Here is a 19,235-nt window from a genome sequence, read left to right as displayed (position 1 = left end):
ATGTGGTTCTTCTTTATCTCATTTTAATTTTATATGGTCACTCATAGCCATATCATACGTTGCCAGATCCTAACACATCGATATATATGCTGTTGTAAGAAATTCCTAATTTAATTGATCATGACTGCAAACGATTTTAAGCATTGGACTTGTGTAGGAATTTATTCCAAAAATTACTGGAATATACATCTTCTTTAGGTTAATTTTACGAGTCATTCAAGTTGAGAATATAAATTTATTTAATATAGTAATAATAATAATAATAATTTTTTAAAATATTTTTTTATTTAAAATAATATTAATAATATTTTTTAAAATTTATTTTTAAAATAAACACATCAGAACAATTTAAAAATATAACAAAATTAATTTTAAATAAATTTTTTTAAATTCTCTCTTAAAAACACTTTCCGAACATAAAATTAAATATTTTTAAGATAATTAGCGATAGTGTGAGATAGAGAGAGAGAGAGAGAGAGAGAATGCACAATGTACCAAGAAGATAAATAATGGAGAGACAACTAGCTGTAATAAAAAATTCTCTTGAAATGCAATTAAAGTCATGCAAGAAAAGTAATTTATTAATAATTATCATAAATGTGTTAAGAGTTTTGCACGTTCATGTTTGGTCTGCCAAACCAGACAATGGTGCTCTTCATCACTGATCAGAGAAGAGAGAGAGAGAGAGAGAGAGAGCATAGATAAGACAATGGTCAAAAGAAACAAAAGCAATCTACAGTAGAAATTCTTGGGAAATTAACAAAAAAGAAAGAGCAGCTCCAGTTTACTCCGATTACTTCCACATGGCAGAAGCATATATATAAAAGAAAATGCAATTTCTGTTCTTCAATTTAAAAAGCGAAAGTTTTCCTTTTTATTTACATCAAGAGAGAGATGAAATAGAGATAAATGAATTAGAAAAATGAACAAATTAATAAGCAGAAGAATTCATGAGTTAAACCAATATCTAAATTAGATCCATATTATATAATCCCAAAAAAACACAAAAGCCAGATATAATCAAGCATTTGCAAGGATCGTTTAGGCAAGTTGAGTCTCCCCGAACCCTTGCATGTGATTAGCATCCATTGGCAGCAATGGAAATTCACCAAGCTCTTGAATAAAACCATCCAAATCTGTAAATCCACCTAAGAACCCACCTGAATTTGGACCATTCCATATTTCTTCTTCCTCTTTAACTCTTTCTCTAGACCCCAAAGTACTCCCAAACCCGCTCCTTTGCTCAACTTTCTTGGTCATAACAGGCTTGTTGTCACACAAGTAGTTGCTGCTGCTGCTGCAGTTTCTTGGTTGATCCTGTGTTCTTGCGCTTCTTGCTTTCTTCTTGCAACCCCCCTTTTGAACAGCTGGTTTCCCCGTAAGTCTTTGCACCAACTCTCTGAAGTTTGCAACATCCGTCTTGATGATTTCAGGAGCAAAGATGTGAATTATGCGTATCTTTGGCTTTACTTTGTCTATTGTGTGTGAATCTCTATGCATGGTTAGTGGTGATGCAGGAGTGATTGAACCAGGCATAAAGGCTGGTCGTTTCCTCATCATAAGATCCTCCATTAATGAAGAGAGAATTAAAGAGAGATCAGGTCAGAGGTGATCAGGGAGTTGGTGGAGTTGTTTAGAGGAAAGGAGAGGGTTTCCTTATATATAGAGGGAGGGGAGGAGAGCTGACAGTGGAAGGACAAGGGAGAAATTTTGAAGAGAAAAACAAGCTATAGCTGTCTGTTGTGTGTGAGCCAAGAGAGTCAATAAAGTAACAGAAGCCATTTTGGTCCCACGATCTTTATAATTAAAAAAAAAAAAAAAAAGATCGAACTCTTCAAATTTTTAATTTGAATATATACAACTGTACTCTTCTACATGATAATGTTTTCAATCATGCTTGAAATGACTGAAAAGACCCTGTTCTCTGAATCTAGGTCGATTCTGGGCTCGTTCGTAATGCTTTTAAATTCCATAGTTTTCCTGTGTTTCGGAAAGAAAAATGTGCTCTCGTGGTTAATTGTTTCATGACTTCCTCTCATCAAATTCACGCATATGCTAGCGCTAGCAAGACATCAGCAGCAGACGAATTGTTTCCCCTTACACTCTACTTCAACGAGAAATAATTAATAACTCTTGGGAATACATGTCAAATTTTAGATTTATTTTCTAAAAATTAATAATTCAAGTTTTATAAATTTTATGACCGCTAAAAATTTATTAATTTTAGAACCCGTAAAATTGACCAGTATTAATTTTAAAAAAACTATACATGATCATGGTTTGATATCGGTTAGTCTTGCTGCAACAGTATTATTCATTATTTAATGTTCCTTGAATCAAGTTTTTGGGAGCTTAAGTAGGATTTGATTTATTAATTATAATTTATATATAGAGAGCAATAAACACCAATTAACAAACTGGGTTTTGGTTAAGACACACACAGACGTGGAAAATCTTACAGACATTAATTACAGAACAACTAATGCATCATTCTTATTGGACAATTAATCTAAAGAAGAGTTGCTCTCCTTCTTGCAACATATATATATATATATATATATATATATATATTATATATGTTAGATTCTTCTTCGTCTTCTTCGTCTTCTTCTATTATCAATGTAGCAGAAGACATAGAACCCTCAACAAAAGGACAAATTAACCAAAACAATTATACTTAGCATCACCATTGTTGACGAGCCCAAGATTGTAAAATGAGCAACATCCTAAATATGGGAGGGAGGTCAAGAAGTGTGTAATTTTAGGTTTGTTTACAGTGATTCCACTACTACTACGACTACTTGTGATGACAAAGAATCCGCGTGGTCGGAAGGAACAAAAACGAGTGTCATGGCCTCCATGAACGGCAGCCGTAACACATCGATCGTCAGCGCTAAATGATGTTGCGATTATTTTTTCCACACAAATTTTTTCCCTTTATCCATTTATGGTGAAAGATTCTCTCTACCCTCCACCACACATATGCATATTGCACCAGACAGAAAACAAAAAAAGAAAAAAGGCACTGTTCTTTTTGTTATTAACGTGCATGTTGGCTGTTCTTGCTGGTAAGATTCTCTTTCTATATATGTTTCCCTCTTTAAACTAAAACGAGTGTATCAATTTCCCCCCCTCATATTGTTAGGTTTAAGCCAGCTCTGGCTAGATATGTGAAGAGAAAACACGAGAGATCAAATTTAGGGGCAAATCACAACCAGCAGGGTCGGTCCATAGACCATACGTAATTTCATATAAAAGATTGTGTACATGATGATTTAATCTGCTAGCTAGCTAGGGTTAATTTGATTTTATAGCTAGAAAACACTCCAGGCAAATGCTTACTCGGTCTCTAAACCGGCAGGAACCACATAAAAAAGTCCAGGAAAAATGATATTCGAGCATGTTTACCTATTCAAAACTCAAGACAAGTAACAAATCATATTCTTCAATTCACTGTCTCAAATCAAGTTAGATATCAAAGAACCAAACCAGTAGGGATGCATAAATTAATGGTATGTCTCAATCTCTTCATTCTGTAACTGATCACTTGATGTGTTTTTCCTTTGTCTCCAAGCTTTGATCTTGTCAATGCTCACAAATGGAGCTTTCACATCCAAACAACCATGATCTCCAAGAGCTCGACTACAAAACACAACTTTTTCAAGACAAAAATAATAATAAGGTTAGCTATATGTGTCCAATCTTGTATAATTCAATGGATGGACAGCTAGATCTCCAGCAATATTTTGGACAAAAACCACTTATATTTTATAAATGCTTCAAGTGATTATGTATAAACAAATCAAATGGGAGTCTCATGATCAATTAATTTAATTGCTGGGCTTACAATGGACCAGGAAAATGGTGATAATTAGTTCTTAGCACCCAGCAACTATACTACATAGAATCATTCCCTTTTCAACCTTAAATTGCATAAAATTTAATCAATTTCAAAGCTCCCCCAGTTGATGATATACGTAACTAATGAAAAACAAGTCTATATATAAATTTCCATAGCAATTTCAGGCTCATTACAATATTTACAACGGAATTAAGAAGAGTAGCTAGCTAGCTAGGGTTTTGTATTTGTGCATTTAATTCTCTTCAGATGAATGTGTACCCACCTGGATCCCATTACAAAACTGCATGCAGATTCACATTCCAAATGGAAATTCCATAACCCATCAAATCCTGGGGGGCAGTTGTGCCTTGGTGTAATAACTACAACGCTAATTAAAAACTCATTATTTTAATCAGATTTCTTCATATTTATAAATTAATGGTACATTTCCTTGCCCCTTCATCTATCCTATTGCAGTCTCTATCAATAGATTGCTTGTTGAAATTTTTTCGTCCTGGCAAATCCACTGTAATACAGAAGAAAACGCATATTTTAGAATTAAATTTTTTAAAAAAAAAATCCCAGAAAAAGGGTGGTGGAGGGCATGATAGCAGGCAATAAATAAATCCAGAGCAAATAAATTGAACGATGCATTAAGACTAATACGTGCGAGTGAGAGAGAGATAATAATAACCGTTGGATGTGCACGCCAAGTAGAGATTCGAATAGATCGGACGCTCGGTTAAGGCTCAAGTCATCATGATCATCACAAAGGGTCTCGTGCCGGCTGCGCCAGCCGGCCCACACAAACCGTGTAGATCGTGTACATTGATACTGCAAGACGTTACTGCCACGTGGGGACGTGAGCGCCATGGGGATTGCGTTTCCTCGGCGGGAGCCACCCTGCTAAACCCTAACAGACGACAAGAAGGTGTGTCTCTGAGAGAAAGAGAGGGACCCATTTATTCTTCGCCATTGTTGAGGGGCTGCAGGACTGCAATCTTCTCTGCATCTCTGCCCTTTGCACGATCTTCTGTTCTCAAATTAATTTAATCCTCCAATGCCTTGATAATATTCTTAAACACACACACGATGTAAATCAATCGAGTTTTAAGCATATTGTATACTTTATTTTGTTCATGAAATTTGTCAGGCGACATGGTTGTAAAATTAAGCCCAAATAGCAACAAAGACACAGGAAAGGCGCGGCGCTTGAAAAAAAAATTAATTCATTAATAAATTATTTTCCAGTTCATTTTCCATAACACAACTAAACACTGGAAAGTGTTTTCCAGTTCATTTTCTATAACACTGTCAAATATCGAAAAATACTTTTCTGTAATTTACTTTCCAGGAGTTCACTTTCCCTGGAATTCACTCTAAAAAATAACCACAAGGAGGGAGCTCAGGCCAAGCAACCAAACAAATCCTCTCTCGCTCGCCCATTTTCATGAACACAATAAAGAAAATAAAATTAGACAAGAGTACCATTATAATCTGACTCTACCTAGCTAGAAGCTGCTCTCATTGTCGTGAAGAACACTCTCAAATTAGGTACCCTAAATGTGGTCTCCAAAAGTAGATCACCAATAAATCAGAGCTATGAGAGTGGCCACCATCATCGTTCCCCCTCCACACCTCGCTCGGGTAGGCTCTTTTATATATAAAATATATATATATATATATATATATATATATATATATATATATATATATATATATATATATATATATAAAAAGAAAAAAGAAAAGACCCTGAGATCAATAATGAATTAATGATGAGAACATATAAAAATAAATATAGCCCATACTAAGTGGGAGGTTCTTCACCTTGCAAATAGGTGTTGGACGCTCGTTTTTTCTAGAATTTCATGTTTTTCATAAAGCAAATTAATTAAGGTGAACTTCATATAAAAAAGATAAAAATAAATAAATTATTATCTGGCTTAATAATAACTAGAAATTCTAATCGCTTTTCAGAAACTCTAGGTAAATAACTAGTAATATAATTAAAAAAAAAATGACAACCGCAATTGAGGTCTTGACCTAGTGGTGGTAGGGGTTTGTTCCCTTCTTCTACACCAGGGTTCAAACCTCATTGTGCACGGCTGTCACCTCCGCGGTGCCTTACATGCTTATTGGGTTTGCAGGATGTTCAGTGGACCGTGAAATTAGTCGTGGTGCGCGCAAGCTGACCCGGACACCCATGCAAAAAAAAAAAATGACAACCATCATATACATCCTACCTAAAAAATAAATGGCTGGATAGTTAAGATAATAGTTTGGAAAGGTTTTATCGGGGCACCCTCAAACCCACAGGTATGGATGTACGATGAAAAAAAAAGAATTTTTTTTTCATATTATTATTGTTATTATTATTTAGAAGAATTAAAAGGAAAATATGATATTAATTATAAAAATATTTTTGAACATGTTAAAGTTATTTATCAATATATCAATTTATTATTTACTCGTCATTAACCTAGAATAACAAGTAATGATTGTTCATTTACTCTACATGGATTCTTGAATAATAAAGTGACTAATATACAATATAGTCATTCATCAACTTATCAACTTATTACCCACTCGTCAAGCTTGGGATAAAAATGGGATAAAAATTAATAATGATTTATTTATTTTAAATGAATATATACAACATAGTAAATAACTTTAACAATGGTAATATTTTGGATAGTCTTTCTTGTTATGGAGTAATACTTTTACCTTTTGTGTTTGCGATTTGAAAAGGTAAATATTAGAAAACTATAAATTGTAATATTTTTTTAGCTAAAATTTTAAAAAAGAGTTTTTAGTAAGATTTATGTTCCAATATTTTTTAAATTTATAATTTTAGCAAAATATATATCACACCACACCGTAAAAGAGAAATAAATAGATAATCTTAAGACAAAACCCATGATTTGTGATGTTTCCAATAATTTGAAAGTATGTGGTTTTTAGGTGTAAAGAAGACATAAGTGTTTTGATTTATATTTTAAAATTGCATACAATTAAGGATTAAGTACTTTACTCAGGGAAGAAAGACGCTTGTGTAGTGTCGAGTTGAGAGGAATAAACAAGCTGACAAAAATAGAAACATGTCATTGTTGATGACACTAGTGGAATACAAATTCAAGGTAGGGTTTGATTAATTATTTTTTTAAAGTTTTTTTTTTTTAAAAAATTATTTTTCACTTCAAAATAATTTAAAAAAAAATTTAATTTTTTTCTAAAATAGTTCGACAGCGTTTCCTAAATACCAAAAAAAAAAAATCTTCAAAGGTTTACTTTCCCTTTTCAATTTATTTTCTCCACACCAACTTTTTTTATTATCTGAAGTCCAATCAAATAACTCCAGCACAACTTAACTAAACAACTCCAGCACAACCTCGCTGAATAGCTCTAGCACAAGTCCAATATGAAACCCAAATAAGAGGTGGAAACAAGCCCAATTGACCCCCCCCAAAAAAAAAAAAAAAAAAAGAAGAAGAAGAAGAAGAAGAAGAAGATTACTAGCCCAAGCCTAAATCTAAAAAATAAATAAATAAATAATTCAAGACCCATTAAATAGTTTCAAGGCATAGATTCATTAGAAGTTTTTCTGACTTTATCATCATGCTTATCTTTTCTTGTGTGTGAGGTGCGAGATGATTTCTTATTTGATCAATTAATTTCTTTTCCCACTTATATTCCATTGGATCAATAGTTTTGCACTTATCTTTCAAAATACCCGTGATGCTGACAGGGGTTGGATTCCTCTTGAAAAATAAGATCTCAATTGTTTGTATTCAGCACTTCTGTTGAAAAAATCTAGTTGTCAACGCCAATGTTGGTACCTTGCCGGTGACCGGGAAAGATACTTCTTCATGTATTTTATAAATTAAGGACACCCATTTTGAATACTTCATGTTTTTCACCTGTATGTAACAAATGTTGAAACTGTAAATGCACTCTCATCAGGTTTGGGGAAAAAGTCCAGTATATTTTTCACATATGTATGGAACTGGAGCATCCTCTTGAATGTCCCATGCTGATGCATGCTGGACCTTGATGATTATTCAAAAAAGGAGCACAGCTAAGATTAAAGTTCGACAAAAACAACTGAAACAAACTCCATGTCAACAAGACAGGGAGGCTATAATCCCTAGCAACAAACAGAAACCTCCCCTCCCCGGTACATTTATTATGGCATCTTCAATCCAGTTTATTTCTGTACCAAAAGACACCTTTGCTCTTCTGTTTATCGTCATCCTCGTCGTCTGGATGTACATAAATGCACTCCCTGGCCTCTCTCCACGTTGCCTTACAGATTGGAGTTCCGTCAAATTGGTAGTAATCTCCCAAAATTGGTTTGATTGCCTTCGTTGCCTCCATAGCATGGTAGTGTGGCATCGTTGAGAACAGATGGTGAGCTACATGAGTGTCTGTGATGTTATGGAAGACCTTGTTCAAGATTCCATAATCTCTATCAACAGTTGCTAGAGCCCCTTTTAACCAGTCCCACTCAGATGAATCGTAATGCGGCAATGAAGGATGGGTATGCTGCAGATATGTGATCAGAACAAGGAATGCATTCACCACAAGTAATGGCCCTCCATAAACACAAAGAACCCAACCAAGTCCCTCTGCGACTGCAAGGCGGTAGAGCCCATAAGTGACAGCAAGAACACCAGCATCAGATATAAATATCTCCACACGCTCACGATCATTGTAGATAGGGCCATATGGATCGTAGTGGCAAGCAAACCTATCATAAGGTCTGCCTGAAACATTGAATGCAAGGTAAAGTGGCCAGCCAAGAGTAAGAGTGATGGTAATGGTGAGGAAACGACCTACTGGGTTGTTAAGGTATTTGGAGTACCAACGGATACCAGATTTCTTCTTGGGTACAAACACTTCATCCCTATCCAGAGAGCCTGTGTTGGAATGATGGCGACGATGGCTATGTTTCCATGAAAAATAAGGGACGAGGAGACAAGAATGGAGGACAAGGCCAACGATGTCATCAAGCAATTGATAGTCGCTAAAGGCATGATGACCGCACTCATGAGCTATAACCCAAACGCCGGTGAGGACACATCCCTGGACAGCCCAATAAATCGGCCAGGCCACATAGGAGAGAGGGTGAGGAAGGAGGTGGAAGTAATTGGTCGCAACATAATAGAAGATAGAGGCAATGATCAGGTCATGAGCAACGTAAGAGAATGAGCGCAGAACAGAACGCTGGAAACAATGAGGTGGGATGGCTTTCTTGATCTGGCCGAGTGTAAATGGCGGCTTCGAGTCAGGAGCTCGCTTCAAAACATCAGATTCCACCTTAGCAGAGGAAGGAGGAGCAGACATTCTACCACCAGCACCCATCGTTTCAAGACCTGAAAAGAATGAGACTACAAGCATTAGTTTTCCCTATGCTGAAGCTTTAGGAGCATTATATCAAAGATTATATATGGAAAACTACTGGCATTAATGTTCGGCTGCTAAACATCCAACCACGTCAACAGCCACCTTTTCCTGCTTCTGTACAGTGCGAGGAACAACAAGTTACACCTCTTTGTCTTCGTATCAATCCAAGCAAAGACAACTAAAAGAGACTGCCTTGATTTTTTTCCAAGTTTTGACCGTACAGCTTGAGCCAGGTGGTGCTCTTATTAATTGGTTATTAGAAGAAAACACTTGCATAAGCTCGGGATTTATCAGCACAAGCAAGGAGACTGTTTCAAAATAAAACGCAAACGACTCGGAAAAAGAAGTGATCTTGAGTTTGACGGAGATTAATCAACTCCATGACCACATGGGGAGAACTCAATAGTTATGGCTTATCATTTCGGCCACTGGGTCATGTTGAAGTAATGGTGAGACACAATCGTTCTTTTTTTTTTATTCCTTGGTACGAAAGACACAATCAGACTCGGTCCAATCATCGACAAGTAGCTTGTATACATTAGGAGTTTATGCTAGAAAAAGATCATGATATTTCCCTTTTGTGGTTGTAAAATAAAGGCTGTGTTGTCCTGCCATATAAACATATCCACACTTGGCCTAGAAAGCTTATAGGTCGAACGACGACCTCCACTGTGTATCGGGCGTCAATCGATAAACAAACTCCTTACAATATGGACAGTAAGAGGAGACGTGGAAGGGTGGGAGTGGACCAAAGACGTGAGGTAGCTGCCCTTCAGCACTTTAGAAGGGATCAAGTGCCTATGCCACTCGTGGCTAGTGGGATGTGGGGTAGGTTAGGGGTGACCAAAGGAGTGATAGGAGGAAGAAAGGGGTACGTAAGACATGTAAACGAGGACTTTTACCAAAACAAAGGGACACCTTTCCCTGTTTATTTATTGAACACTTAAAAAAAAATTATTATAAATGTTAAAAATATTTTTACTAAAATAAAAAATGATATTTTTATTTCTCTTCTTTCTTTGATGAAATAACTATTGTAAACTACTTTTCAAACATGGCACCCACAAAATTGAAAAGTCGGCTGAAAAACATAGGGATATTTATAGATATTAGAACGATGAAATAACAAATAAATTTTTTTGATAAAATAACCCCATTTGTCATGATTAAAAAAGCACAATATATTTATAACTTGTTGTTATTCATAATAACAACATCCAACAAAAAATATTAAATGAGTACAAAAAAAAAAAAAAAAAACACTAAAAACATACTAAAACTCTAATTATAACACCACTAATATAATTAAAAAAAATATTAGTAAGATAAATCCAACAACAAAAAAAAAATCACATGAAACTAAGTATATCACACTTGCCATAAAAAAACAAGTACACCATCCGCCATCTTTAAATATCAAGTGTAGCCCACTCAAATGATCATTAATAAAATTTTTTGATATCATAATCAAAGATTTAATTTTTCTCCAAGATTTTTTTATCTCCCTCCCGTCTCCATTATTATTTTAAATAGCAACAAATTATAAATATCAACTTTTTTAATTTATAAACAGTGCTATTTTATGCATTTTTTTAAAATATACTCCTGTCAATATCTCTAATTTTATGTGCTAATTTTTAAAAAATCAATAAAGATTGTAACAACCCCGCACACTTGAACGACCGACTATACGAGGTAAATGAAAGAGGGACATCATGAATCATTGAAATATTGAAGAAAGGATGCTGACCATCCGCCGCCTATGTACTGACATTCTGTTTACTGTTTTGCCCTTGCGGTCATACTCTAACATACTGTTTACCAGTTCATTTTCCAATTCTTTAGATAATTGATTCTATTATTGCTTTGTTTGTTTCAAGGAAAACGAATTCCTGGAATTTGTTTTCCTTACTTTTCCATGTTTGGTAACAAGTTTAAACAGTAAGTCAACAAAAACTTAATTCCAGTCAACATAACATCACTGCTTTGAGAAAAGAAAGTGTTTTCCTTCGGTTAAAGAAAGGAAAACACTTTCCTTTGGCGTGCAAGTGCATTATAATTCACTGCTACTGTAGTAGGGAATTATAATTCACTGATACTGTAGCAGTGAATTAAAATGCAGAGGTAACGAATTATAATTCACTGCTAATGTAGCAGTGAATTAAAATGCAAAGGTGTGGTCTGCTGCTCCTAAAGATGAAGACGAAGCCGGTTCTCTTGGTTTATTTTATTTTTTTGACGTTTAATTAAGTACTTAATTCTTCAATTAAACTCTTGATTTCATTAATTAAAATAATCTAAAATTTAATTAAATCAATTTCCAATTAAACCCTTGATTTAATTAATTAAACTAGTCAAGAGTTTAATTAAATCTTTAAACTTCCAATCATGTTACCCTTAACCCAAATTTTAATTCATCCTTCATTTATTTTATTTTTATTTTTCATCATTTTTTTTTAAATAATAAAAATAAAAAAGGTCAAAATTGGGTTATGACAATTGTAAGTGATTAAATATTTTATATATATTAGATAAACTTGAAAAAAAATTTAATTCATTATTAAATTATTTTCCAGTTTATTTTCCATAACACAACCAAACACTGAAAAGTATTTTCCAGTTCATTTTCCATAACACTACCAAACATCGAAAAATATTTTTCCGGAATTCATTTTCCAGGAATTCACTTTTCCCGGAATTCACTTTCTAAAAAAAAACCACTTTCCTGCAAACAAACGGGGCCTATATCTCTATGGATTTTCCCTTCCCTTTTTCTTTTCCTCGATTCATATGTCATATGTCATGTCAGTTGAGAATTGTTTTTTATTTAAAAATATATTAAAATAATATTTTTTATATATAAAAAATGTTTTTTTTGAAAAAAAAAAAAACACAATTTTACTAATTTGTCAATCTCGCCTCTCCATCAAGGCTATAAAATGGACTTTGAGATTATTATTTTTATTCCAAGATAAACGTCCTTCGCAAAGCCAACAGCTTGAGAATCCAAGTTGATTTTTTTATTTTATGTGTGGAAGAATGATTATTATTTTTTTTAAAAAATATTTTTTATTTTTTAAAATTAAAACATTAAAATATTGAAAAACATCAAAAATATTAATTAATAATTTAAAATAAAAAAATTAACAAGGAGAAAAATCCGCACATTAAAAAAATTTAAAAGTAATATCATTCACAAGCAGAGCGGCGGCGTGGGAGAAATTTTTTTTTTTCAAACAACAAGGCCAAAGAAACCTACAAAAACAGCTATAGTCGAAATCTAACAAGGCCGGCCTCCTTACCCACCACCGAAGAGCCACCCACCCACACCGTACCGTCACTATTAAAAGATTCACCAACACCGTTTGAGATCTTTATTTGACCTGAGTCTAACAAGATTTTATTTAATTTGAGAAAGCATTAAAAAACAACGACCAGACGATATCTTGAAAACATTCAAAATCAAGATGCTATTTTATTATTATTATTATTATTATTAATTTGCTCAGTACGGAGTTCGTTAAAAACTAAAACTAAAAAATAGCTTGCAAAGATGCCATTTTCAATTAATGAAAAGAAGAAGAAAAGAAAGAAAGCAACAGACTCGGCAAATTGAGAGAATTAAGCAGAATCCAACCTCACGGAGAAAAAACACAATACCGCACACAGATCTAACCAAAAACCAATCTCTTACAAAATAATACTGTAATTAACTCGAATATAATACCAGAAACATCAGAGAAAAGATCATCGTTTTTACCTGGATCTGAAATATCTAAGACCCAGGAAAGAAGAAAACAAGCATTCGCGCTCAAAAACCGCAAAGGAATCAAACACAAAAATGCAGGTTGGTGATTGAAACAGAGCAGAGAGCTAAAGAGGAGAGGAAATGTATTATTACCTGATAAGGGAGAAAGGGAGTGACTCTCCTTCTCTTGAAGCCTCGCTTCTCCTTTTCCCAAAATCCCCTCTATTTCTATGTGCTTGTGGGCGTGCAATAATAGGCGTAGCTGGCCCTTGAGCAAAGGCAGAAGGGGGAGAGGCCTGTATTTGAAGCAATATCGCGAGTCGCGACGCTCCCTTCCTCCTACACTTGCTCTTGCACTTGGGCCCCACATATACCATCTGTTCCTAGGTAATTTAGACTGGCCTAACTACAAATCGGTCCCTCAACTTCTATTTATATTTCAGATCGCTTCCAAATTACAAACTATTGTAATTTTCTTGAATGATGATTGATGTCAGCGTTTCCTTGTTAATCTCGACTAAATTTAGATTAATGTCATTTTCTTGAGAGTTGATAGATGAAAGAAAAATTTCAAATTTTATTATTATTATTTTACTTGGGTTATTAAAATACAATTTCACTCTCAATAGATGGCTTGAATTTTGCCTTTAGAATAGAGCTTTTTTATAAAATAAGAAAGTATATATACCAAAAGATAGTTTACCAATGTGTGTTTTAGTGTGTACAGGTTTTTATAAAAGAAAATGGGTATTAATATTTTTTTATATCAACTTTGCCAAAAAAGGTTACTTTATGAGAAATTTATAAAAACGCTTTATGAAAAGTATAAAGCGGGTACTAAAGAACAGATATTTTTCAAGTGGGGTAATTGCTATTGATTAAAGTGTTTTTTATATGAAAATATATTAAAATAATAATTTATTTTTTAAAAAATAAATTTTAATATTGAGATATTAAAATTATTTAAAAATATAAAAAATTAATTTTGTTTTGTAAAAAATCATTTTAAAAGGACGGTTAATGACAATTTAGAGAGTTAGGATGTGTTTGAAAATACTGTGTAAATTATTTTTAAAAAAATTTTGAAATTTATTTTTTTTATTTAAAATGATTTTTTTCATATTATTTTAATGTAATAATATTAAAAATAATAATTTTTAAAAAAATATTTATTTTTATATATATTTAAATAAAAAATACTTTAAATCATTATTATTACTGATACCAAGTATTAAAAACAAATTCAAATTGACGTCATGACTTAATTTATAGTTCTTAAATGCTTTTCAACGTGTCGCCTTGTCAGTGGTATTTTGGTCGCATGCGCTGCTTTGCCAGACATGTATCCAATCTATGCGACGACGTGGCCTCAATCTTAACCGCTCCTCGCAACAATATATGGTTGAGATTCGTGATGTTGAAATATCTGCTGACTATATTCACGGAATTGTCCCTCTTAGTTTGACTAATTTACAGTTATCTGATAGCCATCGCACGTGAGATGATAAGTATTGAAATAGTCTGTTTGGCTCCTCACCTTTTCTGGTGTGTTGCTGTGCTGTAAATTAAATCCGTTTGATGATTCATTATTGTGTTGTTTAATCTAAAATAGGAAATTAGTTTATTATCAGATTCTTTAACAAAACCAACTGAAGAATCTTATCGCTGAAAAAAAATTCGTAATTATTTTCAAATGAGATTTCATAATGACATAATTATTTAAAGTATAGTTTTGAAACTCAGTCCAATTCAACAAGTTGACTTGAAATCTAGTCGAGCTGGGATAAAAATCGGGTCGGGTTAAAAAAAAATAAAAGAAGAAAAAATCAAGTGTGACCAGGAAACTCAGTTGAACCAGTAAGACCCGATTAAAAACACGTTGATTTTTTTTAACTAAAACGACGTTGTTTTGATTTTAAAAAAAAATTGAACCGGACAACCCAGTGACCCAGTCACAACCCGAAACCCTGGCCTTGAACTAAGTTAGATGTAAAAACTATGATTTAAAGAGTGAAATAACAGGAAAAAAAAAAACTTTTCCTACTAAAATAAATAAAGATATTCCATAAATTATTACAATCCATATGAACTATACTCGAATTATTTGAGTTTGAAATGGATTATGAGGAATTATTCTTTACAGAAGCTTCCATCTTGTTTCCCAGACCCCAATAATTGTTCCTGAGAAATGGATGCCATCTTCCATCTTATTCACGCCTCTTCGGTGTCTCTCACTGTGGAAAGTCAAGAAGGCACACTACCCGATTTTTATAATTTATTGATCGAATACGCTTCCGATAGTTGGAAATTGATTTTGTCGGCATGATTTTTATGATGGGTGTATTGGCGGTTATTGTTTGTTGGAGAAATTTATTTGGGTGACATTTATTTTGTATTTTATTATATCGGTAATATAATCACCATTTTATTATGTCGGTAAAAGGTGGATCGAAGAAGGAGGAGGATGTAGGTTTTCGTCAAGATTGGGAGGCGATAAGAAAAGGCATATGAACCATCCATGCGTGATTTTCAGTTTAATGTATAATCACTGAAGTTCAATCATCTCAATACGAAGATGTTATGTCTTGGCAACAAGCTAGGTCAACAAGATAGGCAACAAGATAGGTCATCTAATATGATGTTATTTGTTTCTTGAAAAAAAAATCAGTTAGCAAATTAAAAAAAAAACTTAATAACTTTAAAAGAATAAAAAAAAATTGTTCAAATCCAACATACTACAAACTTCGAAGCTCGGCTATCCATGAGTTCCTGCAGTAATTTTCTACGATCATTATTTCACATGTATATTTCTACAAAAAAGACTTCATTTATTTTGGTTTAAGTTCAAAAATCATAGTTCGTAAGAGAAAAATATTATTAGTTTAAACATACTCATATAAAACAATAATTTTAAAAAAACCGTAGATGTAATAAAAAAAGAATATTACTATTCACTTTGCATGCATAATAAACAAAATAAATTATCGATGTATGTGATAATAAAACCGTGAATTTCCTTGTTCCGATCTTAAAGTGATTCAATAGCTCATTAACTTTTAAATAAAGGGAAAATAAAAAAATTTATTGAAATATATATATATATATATATATATATATATATATATATTATTGTGTGTTATAACTTATTTTTATTCAACTTTATGCAACAATGATTTTTTATTGGGTTTGTTTTAGGTGAATTGATCGATGCTAAATTTTCGGTATTTTTCATTAAATATTTGGTTTGTTTGTTAATTCATTTTATTTCTCCTTTGATTTTAGTTAGTTTTCAAATTATTTTGTAATTTTTTTATGATAGAATTTGTAACCTCATTTGAGGCAACTGACATGATGGTGTTTATTTACGTGGTAACTTTAGCTTTTAAAGCAAATCCTATAAATATCATATTTGGTAATATGAAAAAAGCAATTTACTGTTTGGTAAGACACATAAATGTTTTTCTCAAACCATCATTTTGCACACACCAGCTGAAAACTGCTTTCTTGTGTTATTTACCTGAACAATGTTCACTTCTTGAAGTGAGCAGTGCCCATGCTAGGTGAATTAATTCACCTAGCAACGCAAGAAGGATTCACCTGGCATTGTTCACTGGACTGCGTTTGACTCGGTAAAAAATATTTATTTTTTTAAAATTGTGTTTTACTTGAAATATTAGCGTTTAATATTATTTAATAACATTACATAAACTAGAAAAACATCGCATGATGATGTAGCATTTGTGAAATTTGATCACAATTTCAATTTTGTATTTGATGATATTTTACATGATTTTGTTGCATGTTCAAAAAACCATGAAAATTATAATCCTTATCAGATGAATTTCATACGTGATGAAAATTGTAGATAAGTTAATGGAATAATAAAAACATTTGATATATTTTTTTTTATTTAATAATGTAAGAATGGTAGTTAAATCTACAATATTTAAATTAAAAAACATCAATATTAATATATATCTTTTTTAATTATTTTATAACCTCAATTTGAAAAGCATGTTTAACTAAACACATTAAATTACTTTTTATTCAAACTTAATTTCAACCACAGTTTTAAGCAAACATGTATAAATACCAAACCAACTTCAACCAAAAGTACTTTTTATAAAACAACTTTTTCAAATCACAACAACAAAAACTATCACAATACAAAACAAATTCTTAGAGCATTTGACACTACGTTTTAAAAGCGTTTTTGAAAAAAAAATAATTTTTTTTGCTTTAAATTAATATATTTTTGATGTTTTTTAAATTATTTTGATGTGCTGATCTCAAAAATAATTTTAAAAAATAAAAAAAAATATTATTAACATATTTTTTTTTAATAAAAAACACTTTGAAAAGCAATCACAACCACATTCTACACATACTCATAATATCTGGTTGTGCATACTATTATTTTGTCAAGTTTTGAAAAAATAATTGTTTAAAATTATATTTTTTGTAATATTTTTAAATTTTTTTAATATAATGATTTTAAAAATAATTTTTTTTAAAAATAAAAAATATTATTTTAAATAAAAAAAAATAAGTAATTTAAATAACATGGTACCATAACGTCAATTCGTGTTCGCTGAAGCCTACACAATCCATGAAATGTATTTGAAGAATGTGTCCGTCTTTAACACGGTACTACTCTTTGTTCTTTGTGTATTAATTTCACTTTCTTCTCTTCTTCTTCTTCTTCTTCTTCTTCTTCGTCTTCTCCTTCGTATTTGTGAGATCTGCGGCCAAAGATTCCGAAGGGACCAGAACCTCCAGATGCATAGGAGAAGACACAAGGTGCCGTGGAACTTACTGATAAAAGAGACTCAAGAAATTGCTTTTTTATTAAAAAAAATAAATTAAATCTCACTCAGGTTATGCTACGTTTCTCAGGTTTGATTTTGCCAACTACAACTGCAACTTTGATTTTTTCCGTATAAGTGTATTTATATTGTATTTTAAAACATTTTAAATTTTGATATATTTTTAAATAAAAAATATTTAAACCGCTATTACAATTTCAAAAGTAAATCCTAAAACCTTGCTAAGACCTCAGGTTGTACAGGTAAATCCACAGGCTGCGCAGGATTTACAACAATGGTTCTAACCATCTAAATCATAATAGAAACTGCACAGATATAGAAAATCTTGCACGAGGTAATGATTTATGCAGAGAATGCCATGACATAATTCTACAAAGGCTTTGGCTTCTGATCGCACTTCGCAATAGAAATTATTAAAGTATTTTAATTATTAAAGTAATTCTACAAAAGTTAAAAATTCAACGGTTTCTAGCAAATTAGACAAAGCTACTATCATCTACTCGGAACACGGAACTATGGCCGGCACGGACAGGCTGGCAAAGTATGTTACATCAGATGCAGACAGCGGGGAAATTGGAGGGCGAAAGCTATGATAGTTGTAAGAAAGTATAGAAGAAGCCAAGAAATGTAAAATCATAATTTCCTCTCACGCATACATGACTGCACAACAGATGGAGCCAAACTCGGAAAACTTAACACTCACGCTGCTGTCTTGCGCAATTCAGCAGCTCCGTGAGCAACAATGGCACCTTTGACCAAAAGTGCAAGACCCTTTGGCAGAATTGTCACACAACTTGGTCTTATAGTTGCTTCCTGGATTGGCAATCTGTTCAAATGACCGTCTTGCTCTTCTACCGTCTTGCTAGCTTGGGCAATCTGTTCAAATGACCCCTCAAGTTCGATGTTCTTGAGATTTGGATTTGGTTCATGCTCCTTGATAGACAGCTTGACTCCTGTTTGGTGGCATTTCTGTATGGAATGCACACCACCCTTACCAATGATGAATCCAGCAAGGGAGGCATCGGCACTGATTCTTGTAGTGGTGGCAAAAACACCAAAGCTGGTGGCACGGCCAGGAGGAGGTTGCTCCACACGACCGCTCAAATATCCTGGAACACCTCAAAGCCCTGCCAAGTTCCCACTCACCATGCGCAAAATGGCATTTATCACCAAATTTGCAACCTTCAGCACTACTGTATTTGTTACATAGCCGGCCTTCAACAGCAGACGAAGCAGAGCCATTAGGGACTGGCAGTGGGGCCCCCATACTTCTGGATGGTGGGGTGACAGTAGGTCCCAGATTCATCATCTGGGCCACAGCATTGTAGCCACCAGGAACATGGTGGAGAAAGTGGCAGCTCTCACCAAATGGACAGCCAGCAGTGCTGCGATCCAAAGCATAACCAACAAAAAA

The 19,235-nt window shown here is 33.2% G+C and overlaps 2 protein-coding genes and 1 pseudogene across 2 annotated transcripts; all 3 read right to left on the bottom strand.

The window, feature by feature from the left end:
* Positions 1-906: 906 nt before the first annotated feature.
* LOC118043896 (VQ motif-containing protein 17) lies at positions 907-1,692 on the bottom strand. Its single transcript, XM_035052006.2, has one exon. It carries the CDS (start codon positions 1,570-1,572, stop codon positions 1,042-1,044), a length of 531 nt encoding a protein of 176 aa, XP_034907897.1. The 5' UTR covers positions 1,573-1,692; the 3' UTR covers positions 907-1,041.
* Positions 1,693-7,805: 6,113 nt separating this feature from the next.
* LOC118043755 (delta(12)-fatty-acid desaturase FAD2) lies at positions 7,806-13,307 on the bottom strand. The gene is made up of 2 exons (XM_035051818.2): positions 13,149-13,307; positions 7,806-9,216 (listed from the first exon to the last, which is right to left on the bottom strand). Exon 2 carries the CDS (start codon positions 9,203-9,205, stop codon positions 8,039-8,041), a length of 1,167 nt encoding a protein of 388 aa, XP_034907709.1. The 5' UTR covers positions 9,206-9,216; positions 13,149-13,307; the 3' UTR covers positions 7,806-8,038.
* Positions 13,308-18,435: 5,128 nt separating this feature from the next.
* LOC118043756 (zinc finger CCCH domain-containing protein 14-like) lies at positions 18,436-19,235 on the bottom strand (annotated as a pseudogene).

Source organism: Populus alba, chromosome 6 (genome assembly GCF_005239225.2).
Source record: "Populus alba chromosome 6, ASM523922v2, whole genome shotgun sequence".
Taxonomy (NCBI): Eukaryota; Viridiplantae; Streptophyta; class Magnoliopsida; order Malpighiales; family Salicaceae; genus Populus; species Populus alba.
This window is presented reverse-complemented; position numbering and strand designations above follow the sequence as displayed.

What these genes read in the sequence shown, in the direction of transcription:
- LOC118043755 (XM_035051818.2), bottom strand. Translation starts at nt 9,205, where the DNA reads ATGGGTGCTGGTGGTAGAATGTCTGCTCCTCCTTCCTCTGCTAAGGTG.
- LOC118043896 (XM_035052006.2), bottom strand. Translation starts at nt 1,572, where the DNA reads ATGGAGGATCTTATGATGAGGAAACGACCAGCCTTTATGCCTGGTTCA.